General features: G+C 40.9%; 2 protein-coding genes across 5 annotated transcripts in view; both read left to right on the forward strand.

Annotated features, from left to right (window-relative positions):
- LOC134067557 (interferon alpha-inducible protein 27-like protein 2A) overlaps positions 1-4,252 on the forward strand; it is a 35,268-nt gene extending 31,016 nt beyond the window's left edge. For 3 of the 4 annotated variants that reach the window (XR_009936518.1, XR_009936520.1, XR_009936519.1), the window contains exons 2-4: positions 2,614-2,643; positions 3,068-3,229; positions 3,948-4,252. Coding sequence is in view for 1 of the 4 variants with exons in the window: in XM_062522882.1 (XP_062378866.1) it covers positions 2,488-2,497; positions 2,614-2,643; positions 3,068-3,229; positions 3,948-4,042 (297 nt within the window). In the remaining 3 variants the exon portion in view is untranslated. Of the gene's footprint in view, positions 1-2,425; positions 2,498-2,613; positions 2,644-3,067; positions 3,230-3,947 lie in introns of those variants that run through there. The other variant, XM_062522882.1, reaches the window with a different exon arrangement.
- A 2,743-nt stretch (positions 4,253-6,995) lies between these two features.
- On the forward strand, positions 6,996-14,039 carry LOC134068152 (interferon alpha-inducible protein 27-like protein 2A). The gene is made up of 4 exons (XM_062523707.1): positions 6,996-7,150; positions 7,271-7,312; positions 9,824-9,985; positions 13,832-14,039. Exons 1-4 carry the CDS (start codon positions 7,141-7,143, stop codon positions 13,915-13,917), a joined length of 300 nt encoding a protein of 99 aa, XP_062379691.1. The 5' UTR covers positions 6,996-7,140; the 3' UTR covers positions 13,918-14,039.
- The last annotated feature ends 4,124 nt before the right edge of the window (positions 14,040-18,163 follow it).

The raw sequence follows: 18,163 nt of genomic DNA on the forward strand, positions 1-18,163 counted from the left end.
CTATTGTCCCAATGTCATTTATTAACTGATTCTGGCTGTCAAATAGACGTCCAGATTATGACCTCGCAGAACGATTATTTGCAACTAATGTTGGTTGTCTATAGACGTCCTGAACCGGGTCAGGCTGGACTATTGTCCCAGTGTCATTTATCAACTAATTTTGACTGTAAAATAGACGTCCAGATCACAGCCTGGACAGACCACTGTTTTTTGGACCTCCATAGACGTTGCTTGCTCAGTGGGTAGTGACCAACGTCATAAAAACACAAAGAATTATGGGCATGTTTGGCTCGTCTTAGGTGCAAATTCCATGTGTGACTTTCCGGACATGGGGAAATTGGCCATGTCCTTGGTAAAAAAAATGACTAAAAAGTGTAGGATTTATACAGTGCCCTCCATAATTATTGGCACCCCTGGTTAAGATGTGCTCTTTAGCTTCTAATAAATTCATTTTTTCCCCAAATAATATAGGACCACAATGAAAAAAAGCGTAAAATCCAACCTTTAATACAAGTGCAAATTTATTTAGAAGGAAAAAAATTCCACATTAAGGAATAATTATTTTACATCAAATCATGTGTGCCACAATTATTGGCACCCCTGATATCAATGCTTTGTAAAAACCCCTTTTGCTAATAAAACAGCACCTAAGCTTGTCTTATAATGTTTCACAAGATTAGAGAAAACAGACAGAGGGATCTTCGACCATTCCTCCTTGCACAAAGTCTCCAAATCATCCAATGACCTGGGTTCTCTCCTCTTCAGCTCACCCCACAGGTTTTCAATGGGGTTGAGGTCTGGGAACTGAGATGGCCATGGTAGGAGCTTGATACGGTGTCTGGTGAACCATTTCTGTGTAGACTTGGCCATATGTTTAGGGTCATTATCTTGCTGAAAGACCCAGTGACAACCCATCTTCAGCTTTCGGGCAGAGGCCACCAGATTTGGATTTAAAATGTCCTGGTATTTCAAAGCATTCATGATGCCATGCACCCTAACAAGGTTCCCAGGCCCTTTGGAAGAGAAACAGGCCCACAGCATCACCGATCCTCCCCCATACTTCACAGTGGGCATGAGGTGCTGTTCTGCATACTCATCTTTTTGTTACGCCAGACCCACTTAGAGTGTTTGTTGCCAAAAAGCTCTAACTTTGTCTCATCTGACCAAAGCACACGGTCCCAGTTGAAGGCCCAGTACCGCTCCAGACGTTTGTGCTTATGATTTTGAGTGAGAAAGGTTTTTTTTCCGTGCATGCCTCCCAAACAACTTGTTGGCATGTAGATAGGGCATGATGGTTGTTTTGGAGACTTTGTGACCCCAAGATGCAACCATTTGATGCAATTCTGTAACAGTGAGTTTTGGAGATTTTTTTATTTCTCTTACCATCCTCCTCACAGTGCGTGGTGGCAAAATAAACATGCGTCCTCTTCCAGGCTTGTTTACCACTGTTCCAGTTGTTTTAAACTTCTTAACGATTCCTCTGGCCATAGATATGGGCAGGTATGTGAGTGGCTATTTTCTTGTAGCCATTGCCTTACTTGTGAAGGTCGACACACATCTGCCTTACTTGAACAGGGGGTGCATTTCATGCAGCGTTTATACGTCCTCCCTCGCTCCTCGATGCCTCGATCCTCACTGATCTACATAAAGAATGATGGGGGGGGAACAATGGGATATCCAGTGTTAGTTATAGATCAGTGGGAATGCCCCTCGAGGATCGAGCATCGAGGATCGAGGAGGCATGATGAGAGGCACCCAGGGTGTTCCTTTGTCTTTCCCATGTTGAAGAGAAATGGCCTCTGTGTGACGTCATATTTACAGCCCAGGGAAACAGGATGTTAAGAATTACTAATTAAATGTTCCTACATACTCTGATCGACTTTATAAACTACTGTAGAAATGACAGAAATGACAGAAATACTTTAACTACATTTATTTCTTAGGAATTGTTAGGGGTGCCAATAATGGAACAGGTGATTTTATGAAGAATAATTATTTCTCAGTCAGGGTTTTTTCCCCACCCTAAAATTCACTTGAGTTGAAGGTTACATTTTTCTACAATTTTCAGTGTGAGAGTATGCTTCTACAATAAAAAAAAATGTATTTATTTTAAGGCTTTTAACGCATCTTAACCAGGGGTGCCAATACTTGTGGAGGGCGCTGTATTTACAAAGACATTGAAATATGTATTAAATAATTCATTATACTTAAATTGACAGGTTTGCTCATTTGAAATACATTTTGACACATTTTTACATTGTTGAGAACTCACGCCGTCTTCAGTCTTTCGTCCTCTGCCCTCGCCTCTCTCTCGAACACCGAGGGTGCCGCTCATCGCACAATCAATCGCCAACCACATGAGCAGGAAACTAATTGATTGCGTCATTACGTTCATCACACTATTTAAAGACATGTGAACACTTCACTCAAGGCGTCTGAAAACTCGACACTGACTTCGTAGGCAAGAACTCAAAAGAACTCGAAGAAATGGGTCTCCGTGAGTTCAGTTTATGTTTATGCTTAGGCTAGGCCTATTCATTTTTGTGTGATTTTTGAATTTAGCTAAGGCTTCCTTTTCAGTTGATTAACACTTTCTATTTGCATTATTATTAGTCACAATCGCCGCTGTCGCCGCCGGAGCAGGTAAGCTTAACTTTATTAAACGTTGATGATGCGCACACGTCTTCTCCCTCTCTCTTTATAAGCTACTTTGGCTAGTGATTTACTTAAAATGTATGCACTCCAATAGTGGGCTAGGTAGGCCGATGCAGTGCAGTTGTAATCATATAAGGTCTCTAGCCCTAGGCTGTAGCTGAGATGTCATGTTATTGCCCTCGCTTTGGATAAATCGTCTGCCAAATGAAGCTGTAGGCCTAAATGTGGGCTGAGTAGCCTAACTTGAGGGTTGATGCCCTGCTGGGCAGAGCCTATATAAAACAATGCTGTGTTTAAATGGCTTGGGTCTAGATGGGCTACTAGATTGAATTTTGAATTTGAATCTTGAATTTCCCCTTGGGAATCAATAAAGTATCTATCTACTATATTAATTTATTCCTCTTATGCAAAGGCGGCGCTATGGTTGCTGCACCGTTGGTCCTTGCGGGGGTCGGCTTCACAGCCGGTGGAATAGTGGCGGGGTCCTATGCAGCAGGTCTGATGTCGACCGCAGCAGTGGCCAACGGAGGAGCTGTGGCAACCGGTTCACTGGTGGCTTTGTTACAGTCCGCAGGTAATCCACTTGCATTGTCACCAAGTAGGATGGAGCCTATAGCCTGGCCCCGCCCGCCTGTATCGCTCATTTCCAACAGGCTTTGGTTTATAGGCGGCCTATACGCAGTTTAGAAAATAATGGGGATTATAGGCTATGGGATTTGTTTTTGAGTAAGCCTAGGCTATTTTCCAGGTTGGAAAAGTCCCAGATAAATGGCATATAGGCCATGAAAATGGAAAAGGGCCCATGATGAAATATTGTAGGCCTACCCCAGTCTTGCATTCGTGGCTAGAGCTACTTAGTCCTATCAAATCTCCAAATAGTCACGTGTGATCGAGCTTTGTCCTTGACATTTAAGGAAACCAAGCAAGACGTGTGATCGTGCAGGTGTAAATGCTGTCTGCATTGTTGCGATGTTTCTGCGCTGAAAACCAAGGCTAATCGTTCTAATGGAATGGATGTAATGGAATTTGTTAGTGATGAATCTTACGACCATAACTACAGTAGGCTATTTGTTTGGCTTAAGTCAAAAAAGTTTAATTGATCCCATTCAAATCTTTGTGGGTAGCCTATTGCTCTGATTAGGTTGATCCAATAATTGTAGGCCTATCAGTATCAAACTCAAATTGTGACTAGAATTGAGTAACCTATATGGCTAGCAAAGATGTATCCTACATGTATAACCCTATACAGATGTTTTGTCCAAAGGAAGCTAAGAGTGCATGTTTGTATGCAGGTGTTCTTGGCCTTTCAGGAGGGACTACGGCAGCAGTGGCAGGTGCTGGTGGGACACTGGGCTGGCTTGCTGCCACTGCCGTCGCTCTGATTTGAAGGACTAATCTGCTCTCAAGACCTTCAAGGAGTTTCTGCAATTGGCTAAATGATGCGTAATCTGGTGTTTTATATGCAATACACAAATGTTTATTCCTCTGCATTGTTACTTAAAAATGTTATTGCTTGTAGCTGCAGCTTGAAATGTTTCATGTTAATGTTAACTTATTGATGTTCTATTGTTATAAATCACTTTATAAATCTGCGAAATTAAATTAAAATGTGTTTCACCAGCCTTTGAATGGATAACATGGATAAAATGACCTGTAGGCCTATTCATGTGTCAGGTTAAAGTGTCATGTTTCAAAGAGAAAAGGATTGGCGATTCCATCTCCGGTTTCGTTATTCGTTTTCGCTTGCATTTCTCTGCAGAGCTTCCCTGACAGCTTTAGCATAGCCTAGGCTATAAATAAATTGCAAGCGTGGTTCTTGTTCCTTACGCGTCTCCGCCTTCCAGATGTAAACAAGGAGCGATCGCCTCCTGAACAAACTGCAAGGTTGCAATAGCGGATAGGGACACAGGGGGCGGGAGGAAATATTAGCCTATATTAAAACAAGATTACTACGCTAAAACAGAGCCACTATCGTGTCACAGCATACCCTGGCTTTGAGCGCAACATAGGCTACCTCGCTAACGCACTAATCGAGGTTCGTAGTATACCCCACTGGTCACCCAAAACCTGTGTCCAAAATAGACCCAAATGCAATCCAGAATGGCCTTTTTTAAAATTCGGTTTTTGTTTTCTCCAAAAGTTCAGCGTTTCATTTTCAATACGTAAGATATATCAAAACGTGGCACTGGATTCAATTTCACAAGTCATACATCAGCGTAAAAATTCATATACAACTCCTTTTTCATTTCCCATGCAACTTCCAAAATAGAATAATGAATGAACGAAAAAGTACACGGACCAGATCCCTTGGCGCGTTTGGTTCAGTCCAACCACGATGCCGAAATAGAAAATTGGAAAATGGACTCCGTTTTAGTTTTCTTTCAAATTCATGATTTACCGTTTCAAAAACCACACTCGAAAGTTACAAATAGCATCAATTTTCCATTTGCTGAGTAGGCCTAGTCTGAAAAATGGATAATGAAAGTTTTGAACCCATTTTTCATTTTTTCATGTGAATTCTGCACAAAGCACTGCAAAGTGTTAGGCTACACGGCCCGGGTCGAAATATTAGCCTACTGTTTTCGATAAAACTGGTCAGTCAAGCAAAACAACGATTTCTAAGCGATTTTATGACTGAAAAAGTTGCATATAAGGTCTCTTCAATGGCTAACATTGCAGATACAGTTAAGTTGCCAGTATAGTCAGAGGCGATTCTAGAGTCTGTGGGGGCCCTAAGCAAAAAATCCTAGGGGGCCCTACTTGTTTTTAACATGTTGCTAGCCCTATGCCAAGCATTTATCATTCATTGCAAGTGCCATTCACACATGCTACATACTGGTTTTTTTTTCAGCACAGTCTAGGCTACCCAGATCTGCCACAATATCATGCATAAATACTTGCATTGATTTATTTTAGATTTTTAAATAATACAAATTCAAAAAGCAGGCTACTATACAAATTCTTACATTTTGACGTGTATCTCACCACAGCAAGCAGCTCGACATGACTTGGTTGTATAGGCCTGACTGCTCTGTAAATGGCAAGAACCATGATGGAGGGATACGGGTATACAATTTACAGAAATATGTGGTGTGTAGGCCTACCTTCCAGAAATAAGCTGATCTGACCTGACTTGTTTGCGTTGTAGCACACATGACGTGCACACATGATGATTCTCTATAATATTTATTTTACTGCATTGCAATGAACAAAGTAAAGGCAAAAAAGTGTTTATTTGTCAAACAAATTTGGATGCAATATGAGTCTTGAATTGGATACCATACAGGAGTTTGCTATAGGCCTAGCCTATAGCCGGATCTCAAAACCGTATGCTAAATGAACGTGCCTTGCCATAGAGAAACACATGATAACGTTGGATTATGAACAGCTATTATCGCACACAAAAACATAGGGTAAGTGGAGCTAAATTAAGTTATTATTTTGCTGTCACTTGGTCTGTTTTATAACTTAAAAGGTTGTATTTGGTATCTGTGTGGATAGCTCTAGCTCTCCTCTTTCATCACATGCTGTCATCTTTCTGATCGCGATTTCACGAGTAAATCAAACGAGAGCTAGTATATGACATTATTATCTGTTTGTCACTTCGTCTGTTTTTATAACACAAAAGGATCGATGTATTTGGTATCAATGGAAAGCTCTGTTTCCCCTCTTTCATCTGATATGCGTAGCATCTCTGTGCGATGCCGAGTTTGCCAGTAATTCAAGCGAGACTGGATGTGCGGGTGTATGCAGAGCAATATAGACTGTAAATATGATATACTTTGATTTAACTTCATGACTTTCATACTTGATCGTACAGTGCATAGTCTCGTTGGAAAGCCCACGCTTCTGCTCTTTCGTGCAATACATGTCTCATCTCGCTGCGACTAATAATTGCGGAGCAATGTAACAGTGAAGAATGGGTGTGTTTTTTTGATGCACTTTGCGCTAGTCGGGCTCAATATGTGTGGATTGTTTGCACTCTAGTTTGTAATGAATTCATTGTCCATGAGTTGTGAGTAAAACTTGTCAATCAGGTGCTCTTTGCCTGCCTGATGGCAGAAGGATGACGAGCCTGTGACTGGAATCTGACTGCCCGTGATGCTGCCAGCCAGAATGCTCTCAGCGGTACGTTTTGTCATTCCATACCAAACCACTGCAGCTTCAGTTGGCGATCATGGTTAAGTTTTACAAACATTTCACTAACTCACGTGATTGGGCTGTGCCGCCTCTAGCTGTCTACAGACGCATGGACGCCAGCAAATAAGCTGAAATAAGGTGTGCGTGCCTAACACTTTCCACCCAAGGGTGTTTTCAGGGTGGAGTCTTGTTTTTCTGCGTCACTAACATGCAGATCCCGGATCTATACAAAGTTATTCTTTATAGATCAGTGATGCGCAGTTTCGTTATCTTGGAAACGGTCGATAGCTTATAGGCCTATTTAAAGACTTCTGATCACTCTACGTCTGAATACTCTTGGATGACATGGGACTGTGTGAGTAGCCTTAAGCTTAGCCAGTTTCTAGTTTATTTTTTAGTGTTTTCAAACTATAAATTAATTGTAGGCCTGACTTACTTTTTAATTTAACCAGCCTGTCTCTATTTTACATTCTAGTGACAGCTTTAGGATTTGTTGCGGCGGGAGCGGCGGGAGCAGGTAAGTTTAACTTGATTTTGCCACTTGGACAAAATGTTAGGGGCTCAGATAAGTAAAAATTATGAGAGAGGCTACAAATTAAAAGGCTACTTGTGAGATTTTGAGTCAGAATTAGGCTAGGGGGGGAAGTAGAGACTAAAGGGAAAAAAGATAAAGTCAAAACTAAGATATGGGCCATTCTACAGAAACGCACACTTTTCTGTCCCGACACTTTGCAGATCTGTTACACTTTGAAAAACACCTATTTGTTTCAATTTTTTGTATTTATAAGTAAAACAATATGTTAATTGTACAACCACATGTGTTTGAGCCATCAAAGTGAGAGTATTTATTTGTAAATTGATTGTATAGGATTCCAGGCACCACAAAAGTGCCCGTCCCAACCCTCAAGTATACAGATTGAGGGCCAAATTATGAGGCTAAAAACATGTTTTTGAAATATTTTAACTGCAATAATGCATACATAACTATCACATTAATGACATAGGCAAATATTTAAATACAAAATATCAAACTAATATGATTATTTTTATTAAAATGCGTCTGTCCCAAGGATTCATGTCACTGGTGTTACTGCACAACAAAACTCTTATTTTGAAATAAAGCAATCATGCTAATGACACCACTGGACTTCCTATTACTTAATACCTGAAGGTCTATGGAGAAAAGCACATGTTAAATCCATAGCCTCTTTTCATTAATCAGATATTTTAGCATTTGTGTCATGATTTCTTATTGAAGCTTTTGTTAAAGTCACTGGTGTGACCCTCTTTACTTTTAGGGAAATTAATAGAAAATAGAACACAAATGGGTTCAATGACATACTATAGTGAGTCTATTCTGACTAACAACATATTTTTTTCATTCCCTATAGCAGCCATTTTGTAAAATGCAGTTTTTCACAAATAATAATAAAAAAGTTGGTCAGACTATATAGAGAGAATAGCAATATAAACAAGAAACAATATCAATGCAAGCCAACCTAATAAAAATAAACAACGAATATATGAGAGAATCGTAAATAAGTGATCCAGTCTGTGTCCTATGCTAAACTGAGAGATTTCCATTTAATTCATTTAAAGTGGAGTAGTTACATGTGCCCTCTATGTCTGATTGAAGACTATGTGCCTTAATACACAAGCAGGTCGCCAGCTAACAGTGAATTACCTTGGAGAGAACCATGGCCTGCCCTGTGCAATAAACTGTGTGGAATATTGTGAATCTGATCTTCCAGATGTTGTAATGGATATTAGCCTACAGGATTTTGCAATTGAGGCTACATGCTCAGAGAAGTTAATCAATTATGACAGATGGGCGAAAGGTCGCAGAATAGATTTATAGCCTTTTTTCACACAAAAAAAATGGTATAAAATCAAAGGGTGGGTTTTTTGGGAAAAAAGCTTTGTGTTATGTGTGGGGCAGTTAGTTGAGATAATCAGATGTGTTTTGACATTGGTAGGCGAAAAGGTCAAGCCGCTGGATAGATTTATAGCCTTTTTTCACATAAAAAAAAATGGTATAAAATCAAAGGGTGGGTTTTTGGGGAAAAAAGCTTTGTGTTATATGTGGGGCAGTTAGTTGAGATAATCAGATGTGTTTTGACATGGGTAGGCGAAAAGGTCAAGCCGCAGAATAGATTTAAAGCATTTCAAGCATGGTTTTTATATTTAAAAATATATAAAATCAAACAGTGTTTTTTTTTTTTTTAGAAATTAAGCTTTGTGTTATGTGTAGGAGAGTTCACCATATGTGTTTTGACATGTGTAGGTCGAAAGGTCAGACCGCACAATAGATTTATAGCATTTGAACATTTAAAAGTTGTCTGAAATCAAAGGTTGTTTTTTGGAGAAAAGAAGCTTTGTGTTATGTGTGGGGCAGTTAACTGAATTCACCCTATGTGGCTTGACATGGGTAAGTCAAAAAATGAAGTCGCAGAATAGATTAAAAAGCATGTATCAACATTAAAAATCAAAATAAGTTTTTTGACAAAGGAAGCTTTGTGTTATGTAGGCAAGCCTTGTAGTAATACGTGCACGTTGGTTTGACACAAATTTGTCCCTTGTAGCCAGTGCTGAATAGGTTTTTCGAATGTGTTGAATATCCAACATCCAATATAAAGCCAACTTTACCACGCTGTGAAAGCGGTGAATACATCAGTTTAAAATGACGTGCAACGCACAAATGGAAGTGAGTAGCTAAATGCTTCCGATGTATAAAACTTGCAGTCATTCCAGATGTGTGCATTTGACAAACACACCACATGTGAGTGCATTGTTTGATTCCGTAATGTCAGCGGTCTTGGAATCATGGAATCGGGTGTTTGGGCCCGTTATCTGCACTTGTGGCTATATGTTTTTCATCTGATCAAAGTTAATTTACATCTCATAATTTCAACCGAGAGTTTATGGCGATTTATGGTGATAAATGGTGGAAATGGGCTTCCATATACTGTATGTCTGAGCAGAGCCTAACCAGAAAAATTCTAAGGATGTCTTTATTTATTCTTCTAAGGCGGTGCTGTGGTTGCGGCACCGCTTGTCCTCGCGGGGGTCGGTTTCACAGCCGGTGGAATAGCAGTGGGGTCCTTGGCATCAGGTATGATGTCAGCTGCAGCAATGGCTAACGGAGGAGCTGTGGCATCCGGTACCCTGGTGGCTTTGTTACAGCCTGCAGGTAATACATTTCAATTGTCACTTTGATCTGAATTCCAAGTAGGCATGGGATTATATTAGATTAGATTGGATTCAATTTAACTTTATTGTCATCGTGCAGAGTACAAGTACAAAGACAACGAAGGAATCTCAGCGGGCTGTGATAGCCTGTAGGCATATATCGGCTCATTTTCATCTCAGAGGGTTCCTATTCACAGCCAAGGCTACACAGTTTGGAAACAAATGGAAAATTAATGATGAACAATAATTAATGATGATCAATATTCTTAAGTGAGAGTTGCAGTAGCAGATATTGGCATGGCTGTGATTTGGCCATGGAAATATCTGCTACCAATACCACGATCATGAGTGTCATATTGATTTTATACAACAGTTTTGTTATTCATCCTCCGCCCACAAAGATAGTTCCAATGTTAGCCTCGGTGTCTCCCGTTGTCCAGCAACATAACACTTGCCGGGCTGCACGAAACTTAGTGGGCATGTAGCCCCACAAGGATGACACAGACTCATTGTTTTTTACTTTCATCCGCCACACCAGCCCCCCCAAAAGCAGGGTAGGCCAGACACAATTTTCTGAGAATATTTCGAGAACCGTAGGACCTAGGATTACCAACTTTTTTCATGTTGGTCAAGGGACCATGTCAACCCATCCCATATCCACTCAGTTGAGGTATAGCACAACCTAGTTAGAAATGACAAAGCAAAAACGAGGTCTCTCAGGTATCTTTGGCTGACAAAATTGCATGAAATTTGGATCATTATGACGCCCTCTGAATGCATGCAAATACAATAGAGAGACTGGCATAACAATACAGTCACCATTACAAACTAATCAGAGACAGGAGAATATGAACGATGCTGCTCGACAATAGTGCAGGTGCATGCGCAAGTGTATGGATCACTAAGCCACAGTTGGAAAGAAATAGACCGATTCAACAAAGCAGGATATGGGATTATAACTTCATGTCAAGTTGAAACTGAAGGTGCACAGGGGGTAAGCTCCAATATCCAGGGTGATTATAACAGCTTTTTTCCCGTATTTAACAATGCCTCATTGACGGTAATGTCGGGAAATATGCCACCTTGTGCACTGTAATGTAAACTGTAACATTAAGCTGTATCAGCATATTACCAAATCACCAAAACACCAAATTTGATACTGTAATGTTTAATTTGTAACGTTCTGTGAAACCTACATGTATTGAGAACTAGGCTTACTGCCGACATCGAGTTAAATGCTTTTTCTAGTTGTAGCGCTCAACCTTAATACAGCCCTCAGAAGTGCTTAGCTGGAAAAGTGCTTAAGTCAGTGGCAGAATGCATACAAGAGTTGTATACATAAGAAACGCCAGAAATCCTCCAAAAGTGTGTAACTTCTTAGGGCACAATTGACAGACTTCAGCTGAGGACAGTAAGCGTGCAGGCTGAAGGGTGCTTACTTGTTTGTTTGTTTTTTTCGTTTTTTTACTTACACCCCCCTTTTATGCTCATGGGAGAATTTGCCGCTAAGTGAATAGCTGGATCACATATGTGGTAGGATTTTTTCATGTTAAGTTTGCTATGCCTTCATTCAGGAGCACACTAGAGGCGCTAAGCCGAAACGCGTCTGTGCAACAATAAAAAAACACGTTTATATGCAAAGTGCGACCTTTTTTCCTTTTCTTAAAGGGGACATATTATGCAAAACTCACTTTTTGCGGGCCTTTGTGTTCATATTTAGGCCTCTACTGTTCTTATAAACACTCCAAGCGTGAAAAAAACCCATCCATCCGTTTTCTGTAGATCAGTAGAAAGACTTTGGTGTCAAGAATAGTATGCTGCTGTGAGCCATTTGGATTGCTCCCTTATTCTGATGTAATACTAAGGGAATTTGCATAGACCAACCCTAGCACCAGGGTCTAACATATGTGGTTGGATGCCGGCTCTGTTTGTAGTCATTTTCACCTGTGAAACGAGCAGCGTAATCAATACACACAGCCGGAGGCGTGGCCAGCCCAGAAACGGCTCAATTTGGGAGAGACCAATTCTAACCTCGTTTAAAAAGAGGTATAATATGTCCCCTTTAAAGCAACACCATGGAGTTTTTCAACCTTTTGGGGTTCGGGTACGAACCGGTACGAACCAAAGAACTACAAAATTCGACTGCTTTACGGCATATAGGGCCCACTTCCCCCACCACTTCCTCAAATTCTGTGCGAGCGTTGAATAGACAGTTGATGCCTTATAAACATGAGCTACGTGATCTTTTGGCGTTTGAAAAAAATAAAACCCATGGAATTATATTCATATGATGATATGCTGAAATGCATGTTATGGGCTAGGCTACCTGGAATAGCTATACATTTCACACGCAACGCAGGCAGTCCGAGTTTGCCCAAGACGTGAGAACTCCTCCTGCAGAAATCGGCTTATCAACAAAAGCACGTGTATCCTAGCTCTGTCATCTAGTCACTAGATTCTAGTGTCATCATGCTGCCAACCAAACTGCACGGGAGCTGGTTATGTGTGCTAGTTATAGCCTAGCTCAACGTGTAAATCTGGCTACTGACCAAACAATTATCTTGAAAAACAAAGTTATCACGTGTAAGATTCATATTATAAGAGCTCTGCCTCTCCAAACATTTTGGACGTGCAAATATGCCACATATGGACGTGAATAGCCTACCATAGAATACCATATCTGGTGACCATCGATTTTTTTTTATGTTATAGGCTAAAGACACTAAAAATGACCACCCTAGATTAGGCTACGCTATTGCTCATAAATATCGTAGGCTAATCGTTATTTTTTTTCTTTTTTTTTAAAATAAGTAATGACCAACAATGACCAACATCATCCCAATACCGAGAACGTGCACAGACCTGAGCTGAAAGCCTAGTTTTACAAATGTATCACAACTGGTATCGTAGTAGGCTACCACATAATTTAATATTTAATGTGCAGCCTCAAGTCTAGCCTATACTGTACGCTATGTCTAACTTGCTTCTGGTGTAACCGTGACAGATTTTACGACAGTAGAAGAAATTGACCTTTCGCCAGCGTTTGATTGACAGACAATCTGACCAATCAGAACGCTTCTAATACCGAGCTCATGGATGTCCGACGTTTCCCAACTGTAGGGGGACCCCGAGAGCAAAACTTACATGGTGTTGCTTTAATGCCTTCATTCAAAACATAATGTCATCAACACCTCTGATGAATCTCTAAATGCAGCAAAAATGTACATGTATAACCATTTCTTTAAAGGGATAGTTCGGGTTTTAAGACACGAAGTTATATGGGTTCCCCGTCAGCAACGTTGTGCATCAGCACTGACTTACCCCGCAACAGCGTCCTGTGAGCCGAGATCCAGCCGGTTTTTGATGGTGAAGAAAGTAGTCCGGCAAGTTTCTGGGGTCACAAAAGTAAAGTGTTTTTCTTCTCAAAACCATATGCGTTCAAAAGAGTGATATATTTGCACCACAAAAACGTTGTCCAGGAAAAATTCAAACCTCGTTATCACTTACTTATTTTTCGCGATTCCTATCACTGCGCGCTACTGACAGCTGGACAACGTTTTTGTGGTGCAAATATATCACTCTGTTGAACGCATATGGTTTTGAGAAGAAAAACACTTTACTTTCGTGACCCCAGAAACCTGCTGAAGAAAATAGTCCGGCATCAAAAACGATCAAAAACCGGCTGGATCTCGGCTCACAGGACGCTGTCGGGGGGTAAGTCAGTGCTGATGCACAACGTTGCTGACAGGGAACCCATATAACTTTGTGTCTTAAAACCCGAACTATCCCTTTAATATAAAGACATTCTGTCCAAAGGACCCGGCAAAGACTGTATTTTTGTTTGCAGTTGCTGGCCTTTCTACAGGGGCCGCAGCAGCAGTGGCGAATACCAGTGGGGCACTGGCCGGCCTCATTGCGGCCGTTCTGATTTGATGGACTAATCTGCTCTCAAGTCAATGACCATCAGGAGTTTCTGTTCTGTTTCTAGCTTATCTGAATATTAAAATGTGCAACACATTTTAATTCCTTACATTGCTCAATAAACTTTCTTGCATCAAAAACACTTTTTCCTTGTTTACCTTTTGAATAACTTCAGTCAACTTTATCTTTATATATGTCAAGTAATATTTGTTTGGAAGAAGGGCTAACCCGCCACATCTTTTCCTGTGTGCCATGACAAGCTCTTTGTCCAACTAAGCCTTATAATCAGGGTGTTGTGCAATTAGCAGTGATGTAGGCATCAAGGGTGGAAGGAAGCATCCAGCACACTGGACTAAAGCACTATGGGCCCATGGGCTATCTCTAGGTACGAGTATTCTCATCCATTTTGCCCACTCCTCATGTTGTCTTCTAGTAGGATCCAACAGGATAACTTGAGTCACACAACAGCCTTTCTCCTTCTCCAAATATAGCTCACAATGAATGCATTCCAAGTTCTGAATTATCTCCCTCAATTTGGATGGTATGGATGGCAGTACGCACAGCTTGTGGAAACTCCTATATGCATCATAAAGCCATTCAAGTCAAGATAAAAGGTCTCCTCTTGATGAATGAACATTACTTGATGGGAAGTTATGAAAACACAACAAGTCTGTAGCAAGACCATCTTTGTCAAGTCCAAGACCAGCACTGGTCGAGGCAGAGTCAAAAGAGGTTTGAGTCCAAGACAAGACCAGGTAAAATGAGAGAGACAGTCGAGGCTGAAAAACTGATTCTCAACACCACTTAGCCTTCTTAAGTATTTTTTTCCAGAACTACTTCTTTTTACATTATTAGATTTAAACTTTTTCACGTAAAGGATGAGCTCTGTAATATGACAGCCATTAAAGATGGATTTTGAATAAATTAATATTTTATTTTGTCTGATCATTGTCAGAAAAGCAATCATTTCTAAATTAGAGACCAAGACAAGTCCAAGACAATAAAAAAGTCCAAGACCAGACTTGAGTACTATAGCCCTGATGTGAAGTGGAATCCAACTGATCTACTATAACAACACAAAAGGAGGAGCTGATCAAATGGGTCAGATAGTTCACTACTGTCTCCCTCCCTACTTATGTACGTAGTGAAACCCTTTCAGATGGCGTGCCTGGTCTTCATGTTGTTACCCTGTTGCTCAGCAAGTTTCACAGGCTAGCTGTAGCTGCCCACATTAAATTCAAATTCAGGAATGCTTGTGAAGTAGGTTCTGCACACTTAAATGCCGCACACATGCATATGTTACCTCCTCCAATGAACAGAACAACGTCTGGCTCTGCTATACCCATATGCTCAGGGCAATCCAACTTGGCTCGTCAGTTCCCCATTGTATTGGTGGAACGCGCTAGTTCCTACCAGAGCAGGGGCATCCCTCTCTACCTTCAACAAACTCCTGAAGACCCAGATCTTCAGAGAGTACCATCTCTGCTAGCACCTCCAGCAACTACTTACGGCTGCACTACTGCTGCGAGTAGTAGCATACTTATTGCTGGCTGCACTAACATGCCCTGGTTACACTGTACCTTGATTGTTTTCGTTTTTGTAAGCTGCTTTGGATAAAAGCATCAGCTAAATTGCTAACTGTAACTGTATAGAGTTCTCTGGTGCAAAGTGCTGGATGTTGTCGACATGGTGATGTTGTCAACCTCATTGGCCGGGCTTCTTAGGAGTGTTCTTAGAACATTCTTACAGCGCTCCTAAGAAGTTCTTAGCACTTAAGAGCTTCTTAACGAATCTGGGAAACCCGGACCTTGTCAGTACCAACTTAACTACACAACATGGGTGGTGGTGTAATGACAGACATTCAAAAAGGAGCTTGGCAAACTAAAGTATTGTCATGGCACATACAGTATGAAGAAATGCATGCATGGGGGCACCATACATGCCAGAACGAGATTCAAAGTGCAGGGGCCAGATTGGTCCAAGCAAATTAGGGTTGAAGGTGAAAGTAAATAGTAAAGGCATGTTTGGTACCATTGGAACTGTAATTTTAAGAATATTAGTTGCCTACAACTTTCACCGAAAAAAAGGACAGAGCTTTCAATGAGCCACATTATAATCAATATGCCACAATCTTATTCAGATTCCTAATTCAAGTCCATACAGAACTGAACGATGTCACAAAGATAATCATGAAGCTACCATTCCTGTATGGCAAACTTGATGTGCCTAAATATGTTCTCATGTTCTTCAAGTATGCATGATGAGGAAATGGAATTGCTTAAAAGGGTGGGTTTTGAACATTCTAACACAAGATTCCATTCCGCAACAATTCAACGTTCTAAAATTCTATGTAGAATTCAATGAACCCAGACATTCTTTAGAATGTTAGTTTTCCAACATTCCAAACACACCGGTGTGACGGTACACTCTTAAGGGTTAGATGAGATGAACCTTTACCAACTGTGGAATATAGAAGGTATGCTACAAGGAAGAGAATTTAAACACACCTGACACATTTAATGAAATGTATCACTAACACTAAATGTGTGAGCAAAAAGTGTTACAAAGCCCAAGATCCAGGAATTTATCACACGTAATCACACCTGCGCCAAACCGCAACACACCTGTGCTTGTAGGGGAGATGCTATAAACAGGAGATGCAAAGCTGCAGACCCGTAACAGAAGTGAACGTATAACTATGCCGATATCTTTGAATCAGAGACAATAATAATAATACATTTTATTTGTATTGCACTTTACATATATTCTTTCAGTCTCAAAGTGCTACGAAAATATCAATAAAATACATTTAACAGAAAGCTTTTTTTTTTAAAGAAAAGCATCAGTAGTCTGTGGGACCCTCAGGTGGTCAGGGAGGGCGTTCCACAGCCTGGGAGCAGCAGCGGAGAGAGCCCTATCACCCATCCTGTGGAGCTTGGTTCTGGGGGTTTAGAGGATGTTGATATGTTTGTAGTGAGGACGTCTGGGGGGTGAGGAGTTCCGGTTGGTAAAGGGGGGCATGTCTGTGCACTGGTGGGTGAGAGCTCTTATATTCGATTCTGTAATGAACCTGGAGCTAGTGAAGACTTTTTAGAATGAAAGGGATATGTTCATGCTTGCGCACCCTCATCAGGATCCTGGCAGCACTGTTCTGGATGTATTGGAGTGTCTGGATGCTCTTGCCAGAGATCCCGCTGAGGAGGTCATTACAGTAGTCCAGCCTGGAGGAGACAAAGGCGTGGACGAGCGTCTCTGTATCCCCCAGGGTGAGTGTTGGATGGAGATTGGCGATGTTCTAAAGGTGGTAGAATGATCTCTTACAGAGATGTTTGATGTGGGTGTCAAAGGTGAGTTGTGAGTCCATTTTAACATCCAAGTTGGTGACAGATGTAGATAGGGAGATGGCCAGAGTTTTGGCCAGAGAAGGTGATATTGGTGATGGTGGATCTGATGTGATGTGCCAACTAGGATGGCTTCTGTTTTGGAACTGTTCAGTTGAAGGAAGTTGAGCTTCATCCAAGCCTCTATCTCCTCCAGACATGTGGTCAGTGTGGATGTTGGCAGGGGAGCAGATAAAGTGGGGGTTGTCCTGAGGTAGAGTATTATGTATTATCAGCATAATAGTGGAAAGTTATTCCATGTCTGCTATTAATATTGCCTAGGGGGAGCATGTACTGTAGATGGAGAAGAGGGTGGGGCCCAGCACAGAGCCCTGAGGCATAGGCCTACCTGTGTCATTCAAATTTTCCATAATGAAAGAGGACAACAAGACAATAAAAAAACGCAACTTGGGCGTGCTTTGCACGCAAAAACTGTAAGGTGTAGGACACATCCCTCTCAGTCTACCCTAAAGTGACGGGCATGATCTGATATTACCAGTTATGGATCCATGTAAGTAAAATATTTTTGCCTGTTGCGTAGTGATAACGTGAAAACTTACATTGCCCTCAACAACTAAGATGCTCACATTAGCAGATAACAAGATTTGTTCACGGCCTACACTTCTTGCATAATATGCTTCTGTTATTTTCTGCACACACAAATAAAGGGTATGGACTTGTATGTTTTGGTGACATTGTATGATTAGTGAATGACACTTTCAGGTGTAAGGTTTTCAAGGCTTTCAGTCTTTGTGTTTCTATTTCTTGAATTTCCCCTTGCAGCAATCAACTGACATTTATTTTTACAAAAAACAGACATTCTTACAGCAAAAACCCAGAAGAGAAAACATTAAATCACACTTATCAATGCAATAAGT

Source organism: Sardina pilchardus, chromosome 20, assembly GCF_963854185.1.
Source record: "Sardina pilchardus chromosome 20, fSarPil1.1, whole genome shotgun sequence".
In the NCBI taxonomy this organism is placed as follows: domain Eukaryota; kingdom Metazoa; phylum Chordata; class Actinopteri; order Clupeiformes; family Clupeidae; genus Sardina; species Sardina pilchardus.

Bases quoted from the DNA above. Each gene is read 5' to 3' on its own strand.
- LOC134068152 (XM_062523707.1), top strand. The intron at 7,313-9,823 runs GTAAGTTTAACT...TATTCTTCTAAG, and splicing joins GGCGGGAGCGGCGGGAGCAG to GCGGTGCTGTGGTTGCGGCA. The intron at 9,986-13,831 runs GTAATACATTTC...TTTTGTTTGCAG, and splicing joins GGCTTTGTTACAGCCTGCAG to TTGCTGGCCTTTCTACAGGG.